Raw genomic sequence first — 20,345 nt, forward strand, 5'->3', positions numbered from 1 at the left:
TGTGTTCTGGTGGATGAGGCTGTATCTTGTCTTTTTGGTGGGCAGGACCACATCTTGTAGTGTGTTTTTTGGTGTCTATGAACTTATAATTATTTTAAGCAGCCTCTGTGTTAATGGGTGGGGTTGTGTTCCTATCTTGCTTGTTGTCTGGCATGGGATGTCCAGCACTGGAGCTTGCTGGTCGTTTATTGGTGCTGGGTCTTAGCATTGACATGGAGATCTCTGGGAGAGCTCTTGCTGCTTGATATTACATGGGTCCAGGAGGTCTCTGGTGGTCCAATGTCCTGAACTCGGCTCTCCCACCTCAGAGGCTCAGGACTGACACCGAGCTGGAGCACAAAGACCCTGTCAACCACACTGTTCAGAAGAAAAGGGAGAAAAGAAAGAAAATAGTAATAAAGTAAAAGTTATTAAAATAAAAAATTTATTAAAATAATTAAAAAGTAATAAAAATAAAAGAAGAGAGCAACCAAACAATTATAACAAGCACTAAAAAGTATACTAAGATACACATAAGAATCAGAAAATATTCAGTCACATAGTGCAAACCCCAAGTCTACTGTTGCTCCCACCATCCACGGCCTCAATTTTGTGATTGTTGTCTATTCAGGTATTCCACAGATGCAGGGTACATCAAGTTGATTGTGGAGATGTAATCTGCTGCTCCTGAGGCTGCTGGGAGAGATTTCCCTTTCTCTTCTTTGTTCTTACAGCTCCTGGGGTTCAGCTTTGGATTTGGCCCCGCCTCTGCATGTTGGTCCCCTGAGGGCATCTGTTCCTGCTCAGACAGGATGGGGTTAAAGTAGCAGCTGATTAGGGGGCTCTGGCTCACTCAGGCTGAGGGGAGGGTCGGGTTCGGGATGCGGGGCGAGCCTGTAGTGGCAGAGGCTGGTGTGACATTGCAACAGTCTGATGTGCGCCGTGTGTTGTCCCGGGGAAGTTGTCCCTGGATCATGGGACCCGAGCAGTGGCAGGCGGGTGGGGAGGTGTGGATAGTGACCTGTGCTTGTACACAGGCTTCTTGGTGGCTGCAGCAGCAGCCTTAGCGTCTCATGCCCGTCTCTGGGGTCTGCGCTGATAGCCGCAGCTCGTGCCCGATTCTGGAGCTCATTTAGGTGGTGCTCTGGATCCCATCTCCTCGCGCACCCCCAAAACAATTGTCTCTTGCCTCTTAGGCAGTTCCAGACTTTTTCCCGTACCACCTCCCGGCTAGCTGTGGTGCACTAGACCCCTTTCAGGCTGTGTTCACACAGCCAACCCCAGTCCTCTCCCTGGGATCTGACATCCGAAGCTGAAACCTCAGCCCCCAGCCCCCACCCGACCCGAAGTTGAGTAGACAAGCCTCTCAGGCAGGTGGGTGTTGGTTGGCACCGATCCTCTGTGTGGGAATCTCTCCAATTTGCCCTCTGCACCCCTCTTGCCGTGCCCTCCTCCATGGCTCCAAAGTTTTCACCCCACCCCTCCCCCGTCTCCACCAGTGAAGGGTCTTCCTAGTGTGTGGAAACTTTTCCTCCTTCACAGCTCCCTCCCAGAGGTGCAGGTCCCTTCCCTATTTTTTGTCTCTGCTTTTTCCTTTTTCTTTTACCCTACCCAGTTACGTGGGAAGTTTCTTGCCTTTTGGGAGGTGAGGTCTTCTGCCAGCATTCAGTAGGTGTTCTGTAGGAGCTGTTCCACGTGTAGATATATTTTTGATGTATTTGTGGGGAGCAAGGTGATCTCCACGTCTTACTTCTCGCCCATCTTGAGGGCCCTCTGTCGGTGACTACTTTTTATATTTACCACATTATATATATTTACTATCGCAGGAGTCAGTAAAGTTTTTCCTTAAAGACCAGATAGTAAATGTCCTGGGTTGAATAGTCTCTATCACAACTACACAACTCTATTTAGTGCAAAAACAGCTATAGAAAATATCTAAAGAAATGGTCATGGTTGTATCCCAATAAAGCTTTATTTACAAAAACAGGCAGCAGTCTGGACTTAACCCATAGGATAGTATTCACTAACTCCTACTCTATGCTATTAAGATTCTGATCCCAGTTCCAACCTGTGGCAGAGGGAGGGGTGATTCTCACCCCAACACAAAATTCTCAGACACCAGCAACTCAATTCTGACAAGGATTTACCTGGAGATTGTGTCAGATCCCACAGTTTAAGGGTTCAGTCCCACAAGACTGCCCCCTCTCCCCCACTTTAGACACTAGGCACAAACCCAATCAGCTATAGAATGGATGTTCCCATGGTCTCTCTGAGCTCAGGGGACCATCAGCGGTCACATGTGAATGACCTGAGGCTCTGAGACCATCAGTGTTGATTTGTTTACTGGATACAGGTTCTTTATAATGTAGCATTTGACAGAGATCCTGACTAATATTTTCAGGAAGAAAAGGGAGTCTTTAGTAGAATTTCTAAATAAAGGCAAGTCATTTTCCTACTATTCTCATTGCATCACACCACATCTAGAATCTCACCTTCAGTTCTGAGAGCCATTTTAGCGTAGAATTAGTAGGAGTTCTGCAAAAATATCATACATAGACTAAAGAAACTAGACGGGAGGGAGGGAGGGATTCAAAGAAGGAAGATTAAGGGAAAGACATTTCTGCCTTCAAATATTTTAAGAGAGATCATGGGGGCAATTTGCAGAACTGGCAAGAAAGTAGATTTTGACATCTACCAAAAAAAGAACTTTCTGACAATTATGTCCAGCAGTGGCATAGAAGTCACACATTTCCTGTAACTGGCCGTGATCAAACATGAGACGCCTACGTTTTGAGCACCATTCCTGCGCTGTGTATCCAGCAGACCTACTGGACACCCATTCTGTTCTCTTTAATAGCACTTAAATTTAATATGCAATGAGCCACCTGAGAATTATTAAAATGCAGACTGATTCAGGAGGTCTGCGGCAGGATCTGATATTCTGCAGTCTAACAGGCTCCCAGGGAATGCCAAAGCTGCTGGCTCATGCAGCACACCGTGAATAGCAGGACCCTGTGGCTGAGGCCCTTGGACTTGGTTGGACATTCGAATCACCTGGGGAAGGGTACGCTAGAAAAAAACCCTGATGTCTGGGTCTCTCACTCTTAGTTTAATTAGCATGGTGTGTGGCCTGGGCGTCAGGGTTTTCAAAACTCTCTAAGTTACCCCTAAGACAAAGCTAAGTTTAAGGAGCACTGCTCTATGGTCTTTCAAAACATTCAACACTGGGTCAGAGATCATTCTGCAAAGACCTTTAATTGGAATAAAATTATCTGGGCTTGGGCAGGTCATCTCATTCATGAATAATTAACATCGGTTCAACATTTTTGAGGAAAACTTTGTAATCATCTTAAATCTCATAATGTGTAGGACATTACACCATAGAATGTCCCAAGTCCCCTCCAAATAGCTAAGATGAGAAGCTATTGCCCTGATTCAAAATATGTGACTCAAAACCTCCTTTGGCTATACATTCATTTGACCACAAGGCGGTGATAGAGCAACAAAACATGATACCACAACCACCACCACCACCCTCACCCCAGAAAGTTGAGCTATGTGACCTATACTAAGGCCAGAACACTTGCAGAGCAGGTATAATTCCCAACTCTGAGGGGTGATTGGTCACAGGCTCCTTTGAGAATTTAACAGCTATAGACAAATGTACACTCACAAACATGAATACAATTTTAAGCAGTTCACAGACCCTGAAATTAAACTGTGGACAGTCAAGCGTAAAGATGAGTTACCCCCCCACCCCGGTATAAATTATATGGAGCCTGAGCACCCCCACCTCCATCCTTAAGAGCAGCTGACCTTACCTACTGCTTCACAGAGAAAAAGGAAGAAATCTGGCCCAAGTCTACCCATTTACCTAATCCACTTCGACCTTCCTTCCCTCCACACGGAACAGGGTGCCTCTTTTTACACTGAAGGCTAAACCCTCCACCAGTTTTCCTGATCCCTTCACCCTGGCCTCCACCAAGTTCATGGTCTCTCTATTTTATGGTCTTATATATTTTCTTGTGCTAATTTAAAAATAACTCACTTTTCTCAATACAAAAGTGGTATATGGCTTTTATTTTTAAATATACAGAAAAGCAAAGGATGTAACATAAAATAGCCAAGAATCTCATAAACGCTTATGTTTTTCTTTCATATAGTTTGCTGAGTTTACATACACTTGTGCTTGTAAAAATATAATCACGTTATGCAAACTGATTTATAACCTACTTAATCTAATATAATCTAACATCTTTTAATCTTCACATATATTCACCTGCAGATGTGGTCCTTAACCAGAGATGTTCATTTGATTCATCTATAGAAATTTTTAAGCATATATTTGCCCAAATGCCAATTCCAAAGATTCTTATTTACCAGGTCTGGCATGAGCCTAGAAATCTGTATGTTTAGAAAAGCCTCACGTGATTTTGAAGTACAATTCTAGGAATACGATTGTTACTTTTTAAAAACATTTTGTGCATAAAGACAATTTATTATTTCTTGGATAAACTTTACTAAAGTATAACTTAAATACAATTAGCTACACCCATTTTATGTATACATCTTTTTTTAATTGATTGCAATAACATTAGTTTATGACATATAAATTTCATGTGTATAACATTATATTTCAACTTCTGGATACACTACAGCATGCTCACCACCAAAAGCTTAGTTTCCACCCATCACCATAGAGTTGACCCCCATTTCCTCCTCCCCACCATCTTCAGTCCCCTCTGACAATCACCTCTCTGTTCTCTGTATCTATCTTTTTGGTTTTGTTTGGTTAGGTTTGTTCATTTATTATTACTATTTTATATTCCACATATGAGTGAAATAATATGGTATTTGTCTTTTTCTGTCATTTCATTTAGCATAGTACCCTCAAGATCCATCCATGTTGTCTCAAATGACAAGATTTTATATTTTTTATGGTTGAGTAATATTCCATTGTGCATAAATACCACATCTTCTTTATCCATTCATCTATTGATGGGCACTTAGGTTGTTTCCATATTTGGGCTATTGTAAATAATGCTGTGATGAACATAAGGGTGCATATACTTTTTCTAATAAGTGTTTTTGTATTCTTTGGATAAATAACCAGAAGTGGAATAGCTGGATCATATGGTAGTTTTATTCTCAATTTTTTGAGGAATGTCTATACTATTTTTCATGGTGGCTGCACCAATTTACATTCCCATCAACAGTGCTATATTGTTATGATTCTCTTAATTCCTGTGAGTTCAGCAATGCAGTTAAAATAATGTGCCTTGGAGTTTATCCAAACATATAGGTGTTTTGCTTCAGAAATTTTTCAGAATATAGTCCACTGTACATCCACTAGCAGAATTCCATGATTAATATTATGGAATTTTAACTATTAAAGCTGATGGATCTCAGGGCTTCCCTGGTGGCGCAGTGGCTAAGAATCTGCCTTCTAATGCAGGAGACACAGGTTCTAGCCCTGGTCCAGGAAGATCCCACATGCCACGGAGTAGCTAAGCCCATGTGCCACAACTACTGAGCCTCCGCACACCCTAGAGCCCATGCTCCGCAACTAGAGAAGCCACTACAATGAGAAGCCCGCTCACCGCAATGAAGAGTAGCCCGGCTCTCCGCAACTAAAGAAAGCCCATGTGCAGCAACGCAGCCAAAAAAAAATTAATTAACTAATTAATTTAAAAAAATAAAGTGATGGATCTCAATTTGTATCTTAGCTCTGCCATTTGCCACTTCTGGACTGATCTTGGGTAAATTACATAACCTCTTTAAGCCTCAATTTCGTTAGTGGTGGAGTAGGTACAATAATACCTCTAAAATAATACGAAGCTGTTGCAATGAATAGTATAATGGTGAAAAAAACTTCACAAAGGATCCGGCATATAAATCTTAACTTCATGCTCACTAAATTTTAACCATTTTTACTTAGTATTACTGCTTTCTTAATCTAGTTCTGGTAAACCTTTCATAGCATAGTTCTTTAGCTATGAAATGGGAATTTTAGGTTTGTTGGAAGTACTTGAGATAATAAATGCAAAACATATAGCACAGTACCTGGCACATAAGGAGCACCCAATAAATAGTAACAATTATTGCTATTTACAAGAGCTCTGAAACAATCAACAGGCAATACACAAAGCTCTTGTTTGTGCTGATCTAGTAAGTATTCATTTGATAATGAATATGACATCTTGCCACATTAAAAACATAAGTTTGGAGAGATTTGGTGAGTAGTGTTCAGTATAGCGATACCTTCATAAAACTCTATGTGTCCATGTCTTCTATCCTGCACCCTTCTTGGCTCTTGGAATGAATGCTCTTAGCTGCAAAAGGTAACATTAGAATACAGTCACCTTCATCTACTAACAAAGAAATTCTTGAATTATGTCTCCACTACATAAACTTTGAAAGCAACAGATTTAAATATTCATTGCACATCCAAAATGAAGTCTATTTTGGGGTGTGTGTCTAACACTGCATATTATTATAATATGTTTTTATGTATACCGGGTTGGTTTTGAATTTTTTTCATTACTAGTTTATATTTTATTGGCTCTGATTGATTGTGTGTACCTTGCATCTATGGGGAATTAGTATTTATTATGTCTACATTTGAAGTTTATCTGAATTGTTTCTAAACTGAAGTTACTCCATTGCTGTTTCCTGTTCCTGATTAAGGATTAGGAGATCTGTATTCCAGTTTTACCTCTGCCAGGACTAGGTGCCTGACCTGGAGTAAATTATTTGCTTTCTCTCTGGGTCTCAGTTCTCTTATTACCAAAATGAGGGTGACTTCCCTGGTGATCCAGTGGGTCAGACTCCACGCTCCCAACGCAGGGGGCCGGGATTAGATCCCTGGTCGAGGAACTAGATCCCGCATGCATGCCGCAACTAAGAAATCCGCATGCTGCAACTAAGGGTCCCGCATGCCACAACGAAGATCCCACATGCTGCAATTAAGACCCGGCACAGCCAAAATCAATCAATCAATCAATCAGTCAATCAATCTTTTAAAAATAATGAAATGGGGGAGTAGTTGGATTGAGTGATCTGTTTTCTCCATTCCAGCTCTATTATTATATGAGTCTCTACTTTGTAGGTGGTGTCATGCCTAGCATGGAAAATACATACCTGAGTATCTTAAGACTGAGAAAATGCAGGTTGTGAGTATGATATGTAAAGCACCTCATACAGGACTTTGCTTTCAAGGCAAGAAACAAATATCAAGTTTTTTTTTTTTTTTCTAAAGGGGGGAGTACCAAAAAAGACAAAATATAATAATAAGTTTCAGCGGTGATTACGTCATTTTGGAGGGGCGGTTGAAAACCAAGCCTCTGCCATGTGGTGTAAGTAACATTTCCCCGAGGCAGGTAAAAGGCTGCTTCCCCTGATCACTAACCGGGGTAAGGTAACTTCAGTAAGCAACCTGCACGGGGCATCGGTGGGGTCGCTTCCATACAGCAGTACCAGCAGTCGTTTGGAGACTTAATTCGGTCTAAATGCCAAACAAGATCCAGGGTCTGCTTTGGTGAATATGGTGCAGGGACCAATTAACATGGGCTCGTGCTATGCCTGACACTAAGTTACCTTCCAGGCGGAAAAGAACATCAGCAGAAAAGGACACGGTGAAGTTTGAGGGGAAGAAGAGCCCGCATTCCTGGCGCCTTAGGACACTCCCGGGAGGAGGTCGGTGGGTGGGGCAGAGACGCAGGACGGTCGCTCCCTCAGAGAGCGGGACGTGAACTGTCTACGCAGGCACTTGATTCTTCTAACCACAGAAAGTTAGATTAAAGCGAATGCCAAGGCAGCCTTAAGCCTCCCGAGGGGCAACAGAAAAGATTCCTGGAGGAGGAGGGAGGTGCAGTGGGCGTGGGCGGTTGATAAGCGAAGGAACAAACGTAAGTAACCAACTCCTTTGGCTGCCTGGCCTTCCAGCCTAGCCCATGAACACTTCCCAGCACGGAGAAGCCGTCAGGTCTAGTGCGAGCTCTCCACCAATCAGTGACGTAAGGAAATTTCCAGAGACAGTCATTGGCTCGACTGCCCGGCACAGTCCTAGACCCAGAGCTGCAGTTGGCTGAGGGGTTGCCGTGGCGACAGGTCGCGCACAGGCGCAGTGAGCCTCAGTGGAGGCCTGGTGGCTGCTAGGCAACGGGAAATATTCTCGGCTTAGAGACAACTTTCTACTCCCAGACCTGCTTTTTCTCTATCTCAGGAGACCCTCTGAGGCGGTTGCTGGTCTAGCCTGACTTGGTGAGTCCTGAGGAATCGAGCTGTGCGGCTCAACTCCGAGGCGGGAGACTCATCATGCTTTTGGAGCACATAAGGAAAGGCGCAGAGAGGCAGAGAGGCAGAGAAGGCCAATGGAAAGGCATTTTAGTGATACCTACTACCTACCTAGCAATTTAGAGGGCTGGAAACTGAGGAACAGAGCTATCAAGAGACTTGTCCAAGATCACACACGGAGTGGTCAGGTCTGGACCTCTGCTAGTAGGTATGGTAACCACTAGCCACAGGGGGCTAGTCTGAATTGAGATGTGCCCTGAAGGTGAAATACTTTGAAGACGTAGTAACAAAAAATAAACTATCATATTAATAAGTTTTATATTGATTACATGTTGAAATGATAATATTTTGTACATGTTAAAGAACATTATTAAATTAATTTCTTTTTTTGTTTTTGAATGTGGTTACTTGAAATTTTTAAATTGCCTAGGAGATTTGCATTATATTTTAGTTGGCCAGTGCTGATCTAAACTAAAACCTGGGCCTGCTGACACCTGGTTCAAGACATCGTGTGTTGTAATACTGTTTTTAAGGAAAGTATTTCCACCCATCTGGTGGGACCGGAGTGTGAGTGGTGGTGAGGGTACAAGACCGCTACAAAAGGCTCATAGTTCTAGTGTTCTGGGACCTTGCTTATGAATCAGAATCTGCCTTTTCACAAGCTCTTCAAGTGATTCTCATCCACATAAGATCTCCAGAAGCGCTGTTTTATGATTTAGCCTTCAACTCTTTTTTCCCTTTATTTGGTTTCTCTGTGTGTACCTAGGCTATATATCTCAGATTACCTGCATTAGAATTACCTGCATTTTGAACACTACCCCCACCCCCGGAAATATTTTGCATACTCAAGAGTGAGAAACAATCTCAGTATAATGGCATTTCTCTTCATCCTTCCAAATCTGGACCATTGTGGTCCCCAAATCAGAGGCAGCAACAGCATCACCCAGGAAGTTATTAGAAATGCAAATTCCTGGGTCCCACCCCAGCTATGGGGCTTCTAGAAGGCCAGGCATAGTTCCTAATTTTCATTCCTCTGGTTTAGGTCCTCAGTTTGGGAAGAATGGGGTAACTTTGATAGGTTTTCTTTGGGGATAAGCAAATTCAGCTCTCCGTGGTTCTTAAAACCCCTCTGCTTAGCCCTACTTCCCCAATCCTTTTGCTCTACTTTTCATTTTTCTTTTCTTGACCCTAACCCCATTCCAGGAGTGAAGATGGCTTTTAGTGCCTCAGACAATGAGTTGGACCTGGAAAATATTGGAGAGCTGATGGAAAACCCTATGCTTACAAGACGGAATTGTATAAAAGCAAAGGGAAGACTGAGTTTTGTAACACCTACAGAAAATGAAGCTGATACACAATTCCTGACATTTAAGCACACTACAAAAGCTCAGGAGAGGACGAGAAAACGACAGCAGCCTATAAAACTAGAGCCTCTGGTAAGTTTGAAAACTAGCATTTTAGCCACTTTTGGCTACAGAGGATGTTGCAAAATTGCTTTGGGGGATGGAAGTAACTTCTAGACTCTTAATTAACAAAGAAGGAATGAAAACCTGAAAGCTAAGGCTTGTTTATGAAATTGTAAACACACTTATTTATTCAAAATTATTGAGCTCTAAATACTGTTTGAGGTGATGGGATGCAGTGGTGAACAAAGTTTTCTAGCAGATAAATTATCTCTAGCATTATGTACAATATGGATACTTAACTATGTAGGCTGTAAGGCTCTTTTAGGTACTAGGGTACCATTTGATACTAGGAACTTCAGTAAGAGTAACATGTATAATTACATAATTTTATTATTTTCAAAGTAAATGCCTAGTGTCCTGAAAAATTTTGTACATGTCTGAAAATAGTTTTAAGAATCCATTTATGCCCTTGGATAATTATATATCCATTTAAAAGAGCAGTGAAAGTGCATAAAAAAGTAAAAAGTGAAAGTTCTCACTCGGACCTTCAGACGTTAACTCCTGTTGTTAGTGGTTGCCTTTCAGGCTGTTTTATATGTTTATTCAAATATATATGTGTGTATATATATATATATATATATATGTATGTGTTTGTGTATAAACATATAGCTTTAAAGAAAGATGATACAGTACATACTGATCTTCAAAGTACTGATTTCACTAAAACATATGGAAGTCTTTCCAATTTGTGCATACAGAGGTATCTTTTCTAACAGCTGCACTGTGTTCTGTTGCATGGATGTGCCATAATAGAGTACCCATTAATTATTCTCCTAAAGGGAGTTCTGGTTGTTTCCTTTTCATTTTGTTGTTGTTATTATTTTGCTATTGCAGATAATGCTGCATTGAATGACTGCCTTTGTACAGATAAAAATGGATTTTCAGAAGTGGCATTTTGTAGGTCGTAGAATATGTACATTTTAATTTTGAAAACTATTGCCAATTGTGCTGAAAGGTTTACCTTTGCACCTATGATGTATAAGAGGTCCTGCTTACCTACATCTTTGCCAAAACTGATGCTATCAGTTCTCTTATTTTTGCTAGACTGATAAGTTAAAATGGCATCACATTGTTGTTGTGATTTGCATCTTATTAATGAAGTTAATTATATTTTCATTCATTCATTGGCATGTATGTAACTTATTTCGTGGATTCTGTTCATAATCACTGTCTACTTTAAAATTATATTGTTTGCTTTTTTCCTGTCAGTTTCTGAGATTTCTAAAAACATATATATATAATGTATATATGTGTAACTGAATCACTGTGCTGTACACCTGATATTAACATGATATTTTAAATCAACTATATTTGAATTAAAAAATAAATAAATAATAAAAACATATATATACATATATATTATGGACATTAACCCTTATTCCATTGCTTCTCAAATTTAGGTACTGATTCATGCTGGAGGAAAACATTCTTGAAGGTCCATAGTGCTGATTTGTTGTTTTTATTTTAATGTTACTTTATGTGAAAAACAGTTAACCTAGGGATTAATTAATAATTTTAATAAACAATTTAACATCTTAAATGCAAAGAAAACTACACAGCCAATTTCAATTCAGATTAACAGAAAATGCAAAGTAACAGATGTTGTTGACACTGAACTTCCATTTACAAGGTGGGTGTGGCACTGCCTGCAGCTGCTCTCTTCTCCAGAGAGCAGTGTGCCTGCACAATGCATTGTGGGGAGTTTTGGGGCCTCTCTACTCTTTTTTTCCCATGGACTTAGTTTTAAACCTTTTGCACTTGTTTCTTTCTGACGGGTTTACCTTCATGTGGCAAAAGTGTATAATTAACCCTTGATGATTAAAGTAGTTCCATTTGACATCAGTGTGATAAATTTATGTATATTGAATTCAACGCCTACTACATGCCAGGCTCTGAGTCATGCTCTGTGGATACAACAGTGAACAAAGGAGAAAAGATTCTTGTTGACATTCTAGTAATCCTAAATAATTAGACTGAAAAACGTCATCTAATGATAGGTGCTATTAAGAAAATAATATAGGGAATGTGGTCAAGACAAACGGCAGGCTACTTTAGATTGGGTGACTACAAAGGTCTCCCTGAGGAGATGTCATCTGAATGAGTCCCAGACTATAGCCTTTATCACCTGCCAGACTGTGAACGGACAAGCCTTCAGAGATTACAGTCCCCAGCCCTTGAGCTGCCTCAGTTGATGTCAAGTGGAGCAGAGGTAAGCTGTCCTCACTGAGCTCTGCCTACATGGTAGATTTTTAAGCAAAATAAATGTTGTTGTTGTGTTTCAAGTCACCAAGTTTGGAGCATTTTGTTATGTACTAGGTGATTGGAACAATATAACAAATACATGAATATAGTAGTTCTGCAATATTAAAAATACTAAGGAATAAAGTGAAAATGACATAAATTTCTACCACATGGAGAGAGTAGCTTAGTATTCAAGAGACTAATTTCATGTGTATAGGTACCTGTAGTTTGATTTGTTCTGACAGAGTTAGTAATACTATGTATGTTCTTTTTATCATTGCCATCCTTCCCCTCTCCTCCCCTCCCCTTCTTTGTTCTTTTCTCCTCCTCCTATGCCCACCTCCCCACCTTCCTTCTCCTCTCTCTCTTCTTCTCTTCCCTCTTTCTTTCCCTCTCCTACTCTTCTTTTACATTTTTCCTTACCTTCAATTCTCCAATCTCTGACCCCCATTTCTATAGTATCTATCATTAACAACAATCTGATGTACATCCTTTCTTGCTTTTCTCCATGCTCAATTCTATATAAATGGATAAATACACACACAAAAATACATATTTTTACATAATTTCTTATGAATACACAAGATAAAAAGATGTAAATTATAACATCAAAAACATAAAATGTGTAGGGGGGGATAAAATGGAGAGCTTTAGAATGCATTCAAATTTAAGTGATTATCAACTTAAACCATTACAAATATAAGTTTTTTTAAGTGAGTCTCATGGTAACTACAAAGCAAAAACCTATAGTAGATACACAGAAGATAAAGAGAAAAGAATCTAAGCATGCTACTGAAGAATATTATCAAATCTAAAAGGAAGAGAGCAAGAGAAGAAAAAAGGAGCAAAAGAATCATAAAATAGCCAGAACATAATTAACAAAATGGCAATAAGTACATACCTATCAATAATTACTTTAAATGTAAATAGACTAAATTCTCCAATCAAAAGACACAGGCTAGCTGATTAGATTTTTAAAAATAGACCCATCTATTTTAAATCTCTTATAGGCATCTACATGTTGCCTACAAGAGACTCACTAGAGATGTAAGGGTACACACAGATTGAAAGTGAAGGGATGAAAAAGGTATTCCATGCAAATAAAACCAAACGAAAGTTGGGGTAGCTATACTTATATCAGACAAAATAGACTTTAAGACAAAGACTGTAATAAGAGACAAGATCATTATATAATGATATAGGGTCAATCCAACAAGAGGATATAATGTTTGTAAATATGCACCCAATATAGGGGCACCTAAATATATAAAGCAAATACAGATCTAAAGGGACCAAGAGACAGCAATACAATATTAGTAGGGGACTTTAACACCCTTCTTTCATCAATGGAAAAATCATCCAAACTAAAAAAATCAATAAGGAAATATTGCCCTTAAATGACAAGTTTGACCTAATGGACTTAAGGGACGTATATAGAAATTCCATGCAAAAGCAACAGAATACACTTTCTTCTCAAGTGCACATGGAACATTCTCCAGGATGGATTATATGTTAGGCAACAGCACAAGTCTTAATAAATTTAAGAAGACTGAAATCATATCAAGCATCTTTTCTGACCACAGTAGTATGAAACTAGAAATCAATTACAAGAAGAAAATTGGAAATTTCACAAATTTCGTCAAAGAAAATTGGGTCAAAGAAGAAACCAAAAGAGAAATTAAAAAATACTTTAAGACAAATGAAAATGGAAATACAACATATCAACACTTATGGGATGCAGCACAAGTGGTTCTAAGAGGGAATTTCATAGGGATAAATGCCTACATCAAGAAACAAGAAATACCTCAAATAAACAACCTAACTTTACACCTCAAGGAGCTAGAAATGGAAGAACAATCAAAGCCAAAAATGAATAGAAAAAAGGAAATAACAAAGATCAGAGTGGAAATGAAGGAGATAGACACTGAAAGAACAATAGAAAAGATCAATGAAATTCAATGAAACTAAGAGCTGGTTCTTTGAAAGATAAACAAAATACACAAAGCTTTAGCTAGATTTACCAAGGGAAAAAAAAAAAAGAAAGAGGACTCAAATAAAATCAGAAATGAAATTTTAGACATTACAACTGATACCACAAAATACAAAGGATCATAAGAGACTGCTATGAACAAATATGTGCCAATAAATTGGACAACCTAAAAGAAATGGTTACATTCCTAGCAACATACAACCAACCAAGATTGAATCATGAAGAAATAGAAAACTTGAACAAACTGATTACAGTAAGGAGATTGAATCAGTTATCAAAAACCTCCCAACCAACAAAAGTCCAGGACCAGATGGCTTCACTGGTGAATTTTACCAAACATTAAAGTATTAATACCAATCCTTCTCAAACTCTTCCAAAAAACAGAAGAGGAGGGAACTTCCAAATTCATTTAATAAGGCCAGCATTACCCTGAAGCCAAAACTAGACAAGGATACCACAAGAAAAGAAAATTGCAGGCCAATATCCCTGACAAACATAGATGCAGAAATCCTCAACAAAATATTAGCAAACAGAATTCAATAATAACTTAAAAGGAGCTTACACCATGATCAAGTGGGATTTGTTCCAGGGAAGCAAGGATGGTTCAATATCCACAAATAAATCAGCATGATACACCACATCGACAAAACAGTGGATAAAAATCATATGATCATCTCGATAGATGCAGAAAAAGCTTTTGATAAAATTCAACATCCATTTATGATAAAAATTCTCAACAAAGTGGATTAAGAGGGGACATACAACAACATAATAAAGGCCATATATGACAAACCCAAATATAACATAGTATTATGTTAGTATATCACTAACATAATACTCAACAGTGAAAAGCTGAAAACTTTTCCTCTAAGATCAGGAACAAGACAAGAATGCCCACTCTCACCACTTTCGTTCAACATAGTATTAAAAAATCCTAACCACAGCACTAGGATAAGACAAGAAAAAAGAGAAAAAAGGCAAAAAAGATGGGCTTCCCTGGTGGTGCAGTGGTTGAGAGTACGCCTGCCGATGCAGGGGACATGGGTTCATGCCCCGGTCCAGGAAGATCCCACATGCCGCAGAGTGGCTGAGCCCATGAGCCATGGCCGCAGAGCCTGTGTGTGTGGAACCTGTGCTCCGTAATGGGAGAGGCCACAATAGTGAGAGGCCCGCCTACTGCAAAAAAAAAAAAAAAGGCAAGAAAAAGAGATAAAAGGCATCCAAATTGGAAAGGAAGAAGTAAAACTGTTGCTCTTTGTGAATGACATGATACTACATATAGAGAACCCTAAAGAGATCACCAAAGAGCTGTTAGAACTCATAAATGAATTCAGTAAATGTGCAGAAAACAAAGTCAAAATACAGAAATCTGTTACATTTCTATACACTAATAATGAACTATCAGAAAGAGAAATTAAGAAAACAATCCCATTTACAATTGCATGAAAAAGCAGGAAATACCTAGGAATAAACATAACCAAGGAGGCGAAAATACCTGTACACTGAAAACTCTAAGATGTTGATAAAAGAAATCAAAGAAGACATAAACGGAAAGAAATTCTGTGCTCATGGATTGGAATAATTAATGTTGCTAAAATGCCGATACTACCCAAAACAATCTACAGATTCAATGAAATCTCTGTAAGAATTCCAATGATATTTTTCACAGGAATGGAACAAACAATCCTAAAATTGTATGAAACCATGAAAGATCCCAAATAGCCAAAGCAATCTTGAGAAGGAACCATGAAAAATCTTGAATAGTCAAAGCAATTTTGAGAAAGAAGAACAAAGTGGGAGGTATCACGTGTCCTGATTTCAAACTATATTGCAAAGCTATAGTAATCAAAGCAGGATGGTGTTGGCATAAAACAGACACATAGATCAATGAAACAAAATAAAGATTCCAGAAATGAATGCATACATATATGGTCAATTAATTTATGACAAAGGAGCCAGGAATATACAATGGAGAAAGGACAGTCTTTTCAATAAATGGTATTGAGAAAACTGAACAGTCACATGGAAAAACAAAACTGGACCACTAACTTACACCATACACAAAAGCTAACTGAAAATGAATTAAACATTGGAACATAAGACCTGAAACTATAAAACTTCTAGAAGAAAACATAGGTTGTAAGCTTCTTGAGATCAGTCTTGGCAATGATTTTTTGGATTTGACATCAAAAGCAAAGGTAACAAAAATTAATATACAGAAATCTGTTGCACTTATATATACCAACAATGAAAGATCAGAAAGAGAAATTAAGGAAACAATCCCATTTACTATCACATCAAAAATAATAAAATATCTAGGAATAAACCTACCTAAGGAAGCAAAAGACCGGTACTCCGAAAACTATAAGATGTTGATGAAAGAAATCAAAGATGACATAAACAGATGGAAAGATATACCGTGTTCTTGGGAAGAATCAATATTGTCAAAATGACTACACTACCCAAGGCAATCTACAGATTTAATGCAATCCCTATCCAATTACCAATGGCATTTTTCACAGAACTAAACCCATACACCTATGGTCAATTAACCTACAACAAAGGAGGCAAGACCATACAATAGAGGAAAAACAGTATCCTCAATAAATGGTGCTGGGAATGTAAATTGGTACAGCTCCTATGGAGAACAGTATGGAGGTTCCTTAAAAAACTAAAAATAAAGCTACCATATGATCCTGCAACCCCACTCCTGGGCATATATCTGGAGAAAACCATAATTCAAAAAAATACATGCATCCCAGTGTTCATTGCAGCACTATTTACAATAGCCAAGACATGGAAGCTTCCTAAATGTCCATCAACAGATGAATGGATAAAGAAGATGTGGTACATATATACAATGGTATATTACTCAGCCATAAAAAAGAATGAAATAATGCCATTTGCAGCAACATGGATGGACCTAGAGATTATCACACTAAGTGAAGTAAGCCAAAGACGAATATCATATAATATCCCTTATACGTGGACTCTCTCTCTCTATATATATATATATATAGACACAGGGATTTATCTCAGGAATGTAGGGATTTAACCATTTAAAAAGCAATTACTGTAATTCACCATATTACCTACCCCACTGAAAAATAAAAACCATATGATTATATCAATAGATATAGATAAATCCTTTGACACAGACACAACATGTGCCTGTTGCTCATCTGTATTCCTCTTTGAAAAAATGTCTATTCAGTTTTTCTGCCCATTTTTTAATCAAGTTGTTTGTTTTTCTGATGTTGAGTTGTATGAGCTGTTTATATATTACGTTCAATATTAATCCCTTATTGGTCATATCATTTGCAAATATTTTCTACTATTCAGTAAGTTGTCTTTTCATTTTGTCTATGGTTTCCCTCACTGTGCAAAAGCTGTTAATTTTAATTAGGTCTCATTTGTTTATTTTTGCTTTTATTTCCTTTACTTTAGGAGACAGATCCAAAAAAATATTGCTGTGATTTATGTCAGAGGGCTCTGCATATGTTTTCCTCTAGGAGTTTTATAGTACCCGGTCTTACATTTAGGTCGTTAATCCATTTTGAGTTTATTTTTGTATACAGTGTTAGAGAATGTCCTAATTTAATTCTTTTATATGTTTCTATCCAGTTTTTCCAGCACCGCTTATTGAAGAGAATGCCTTTTCTCTTTTTGACTATCTTTTTCCAATTTCCCCCTTCCACCCTCTGCCTCTGGTAACTACAAATCTGATCTCTGTTGCTATGATTTTGTTTGTTTTTGAAGTACAATTGACCTGTAAAACTACATTAGTTCCTATTATACAACATAGTGATTCAATATTTGTATACATTTCAAAATGATCACCATGATAAGTCTAGTTACCATCTGTCACCATGCAGAGATATTACATAATTATTGACTATATTCCCCACACTGTACATTTCATACCCATGACTCTTTTATTTTGCAACTGGAAGTTTGTACCTCTTCATCTTCCTCACTTACTTCTTTCCTCCACCCACCCCTCTTACCTCTGGCAACCATCTGTTTGTTCTCTGTATCTATAGCTCTGTTTCTACCTTGTTGTTTGTTCATTTGTTTTGTTTTCTTTAGATTCCACATATAAGTGTAGTCATCTAGTATTTGTCTTTCTCTATCTGACTTATTTCAATTAGTGTAATACCCTTAGAGAAAATATTTGCAAATGAAGCAACTGACAAAGGATTAATCTCCAAAATTTATAAGCAGCTCATGCAACTCAATAGCAAAAAAACAAACACCCCAATCCAAAAATGGGCAGAAGACTTAAATAGGCATTTCTCCAAAGAAGATATACAGACTGCCAACAAACACATGAAAGAATGCTCAACATCATTAATCATTAGAGAAATGCAAATCAAAACTACAATGAGATATCATCTCACACCAGTCAGAATGGCCATCATCAAGAAATCTAGAAACAATAAATGCTGGAGAGGGTGTGGAGAAAAGGGAACACTCTTGCACTGCTGGTGGGAATGTGAATTGGTACAGCCACTATGGAGAACAGTATGGAGGTTCCTTAAAAAACTAAAAATAGAACTACCATATGACCCAGCAATCCCACTACTGGGCATATACCCTGAGAAAACCATAATTCAAAAAGAGACATGTACCAAAATGTTCGTTGCACCTCTATTCACAATAGCCCGGAGATGGAAACAACCCAAGTGTCCATCATCGGATGAATGGATAAAGAAGATGTGGCACATATATACAATGGACTATTACTCAGCCATAAAAAGAAATGAAACTGAGCTATTTGTAATGAGGTGGATAGACCTAGAGTCTGTCATACAGAGTGAAGTAAGTCAGAAAGAGAAAGACAAATACTGTATGCTAACACATATATATGGAATTTAAGGAAAAAAATGTCATGAAGAACTTAGGGGTAAAACAGGAATAGAGACACAGACCTACTGGGGGTGGGCTTGTGGATATGGGGGGGGCTGTGACGGGGCGGGGGAGAGGCATGGACGTGTATACACTGCCGGGCGTGGGGTGGATGGTTGGTGGGGGGTGGCCGTGTGGCACGGGGGGATCGGCTCAGTGCTTTGTGGCTGCCTGGAGGGGTGGGATGGGGAGGGTGGGAGGGAGGGAGACGCAGGAGGGAGGGGATGTGGGAACAGATGTATATGTATGACTTATTCACTTTGTTGTAAAGCAGAGACTAATAAAAAAAAAGAAAAAAAAGTATAATACCCTTAAAGTCTATCCTTGTCACAAATGGAAATATTTCATTGTTTTGTATGACTGAGTAGTATTCCATTGTATGTAAATACCACATCTTTATCCATTCATCTATTGATGGGCTCATAGGTTGCTTCCATATCTTGGCTGTTGTAAATAATGCTGCAATGAACATAGAGTGCATATATCTTTTTGATTACTGTTTTCATTTTCTTCAGGTAAATACCCAGGGGTGGAATTGCTGGGTTGGTTATATGGTAGTTCTTTTTTAAATTTTTTGAGGAATCGCCATTCTGTTTTCCATAGTGGCTGCACCATTTACATCCCCAATGTTTTCCCTTTTCTCCACATATTTGGCAAAACATTTTATTTGTTATCTTTTTGATGATAGCCATTCTGACAGGTGTGAGGTGATATCTCATTGTGGTTTTGATTTGCACTTTCCTGATGATTAGAGATGCATTTCCTCTTTGGAAATATGCCTATTCAGATTCTCTGCCCATTTTAAAAGTCAGGTTGTTTGGTTTTGTGATGACCTTCAATTAGTTATGGCTATGGGAAGTGATTAGTGACCTTTGGGTGGAATGGGAGTTCTGTATGATCCCACAGTAACTGTTGTAGTGAATGGTGGGGGTTTGTATTGGACAATTAGTGAGTATGTGATTTCATGCCTCTGTGTACTTTCTGTCATAATGTCACCCTTAGAAGTATTCATTGGTATTTAAAGGGCAGAATTAATGGAAACCAAGTAGAAAAGTCTTAGTCAAGCAATAGGCCATGGACAATGATGATAGCTGCTAATAATGATTGTGGCTTAAATAGAAAATTAGTCCAGGAAGGTGATCAACTTCCAACAGAGATAGAGTCCAAAGGTAGTGAAGAACAAGTTCGCATTAATATTTAAAAGATTAACAAGTCTCTTTATTTCCCAAAGCCAGTGCTAAAAGCCTACCAAGATCATAAGAAGCCCGAATACATATATGAGCAGAACCAATACCGGTTAATCACTTCTGGAGTCCTAAAGCCTCCAGGAAGCACTGAAGAAAGAAGTTCTACCAAATCTCTTGTTCAGTTCAAGCGTGAATATTCTGTGAAAAAGAAAAAACAGGTAAGTATTAAAGTACTTAATTGATCTTTTTAATGTTAGTTTCATATAGCATTGCTAACAT

The 20,345-nt window shown here is 38.6% G+C and overlaps 1 protein-coding gene across 1 annotated transcript in view; it reads left to right on the forward strand.

The window, feature by feature from the left end:
- The first annotated feature begins 8,122 nt into the window (after positions 1–8,122).
- The window catches only part of DNAH6 (dynein axonemal heavy chain 6), a 273,547-nt gene continuing 261,324 nt past the window's right edge, over positions 8,123–20,345 (forward strand). The window contains exons 1-3 of the mRNA XM_082642773.1: positions 8,123–8,241; positions 9,478–9,710; positions 20,111–20,284. Coding sequence (XP_082498899.1) covers positions 9,486–9,710; positions 20,111–20,284 — 399 coding nt within the window. The 5' untranslated portion in view covers positions 8,123–8,241; positions 9,478–9,485. The remainder of the gene's footprint in view (positions 8,242–9,477; positions 9,711–20,110; positions 20,285–20,345) is intronic.

Source organism: Mesoplodon mirus (genome assembly GCF_964341445.2).
Source record: "Mesoplodon mirus genome assembly, chromosome: 14".
Classification (NCBI taxonomy): domain Eukaryota; kingdom Metazoa; phylum Chordata; class Mammalia; order Artiodactyla; family Ziphiidae; genus Mesoplodon; species Mesoplodon mirus.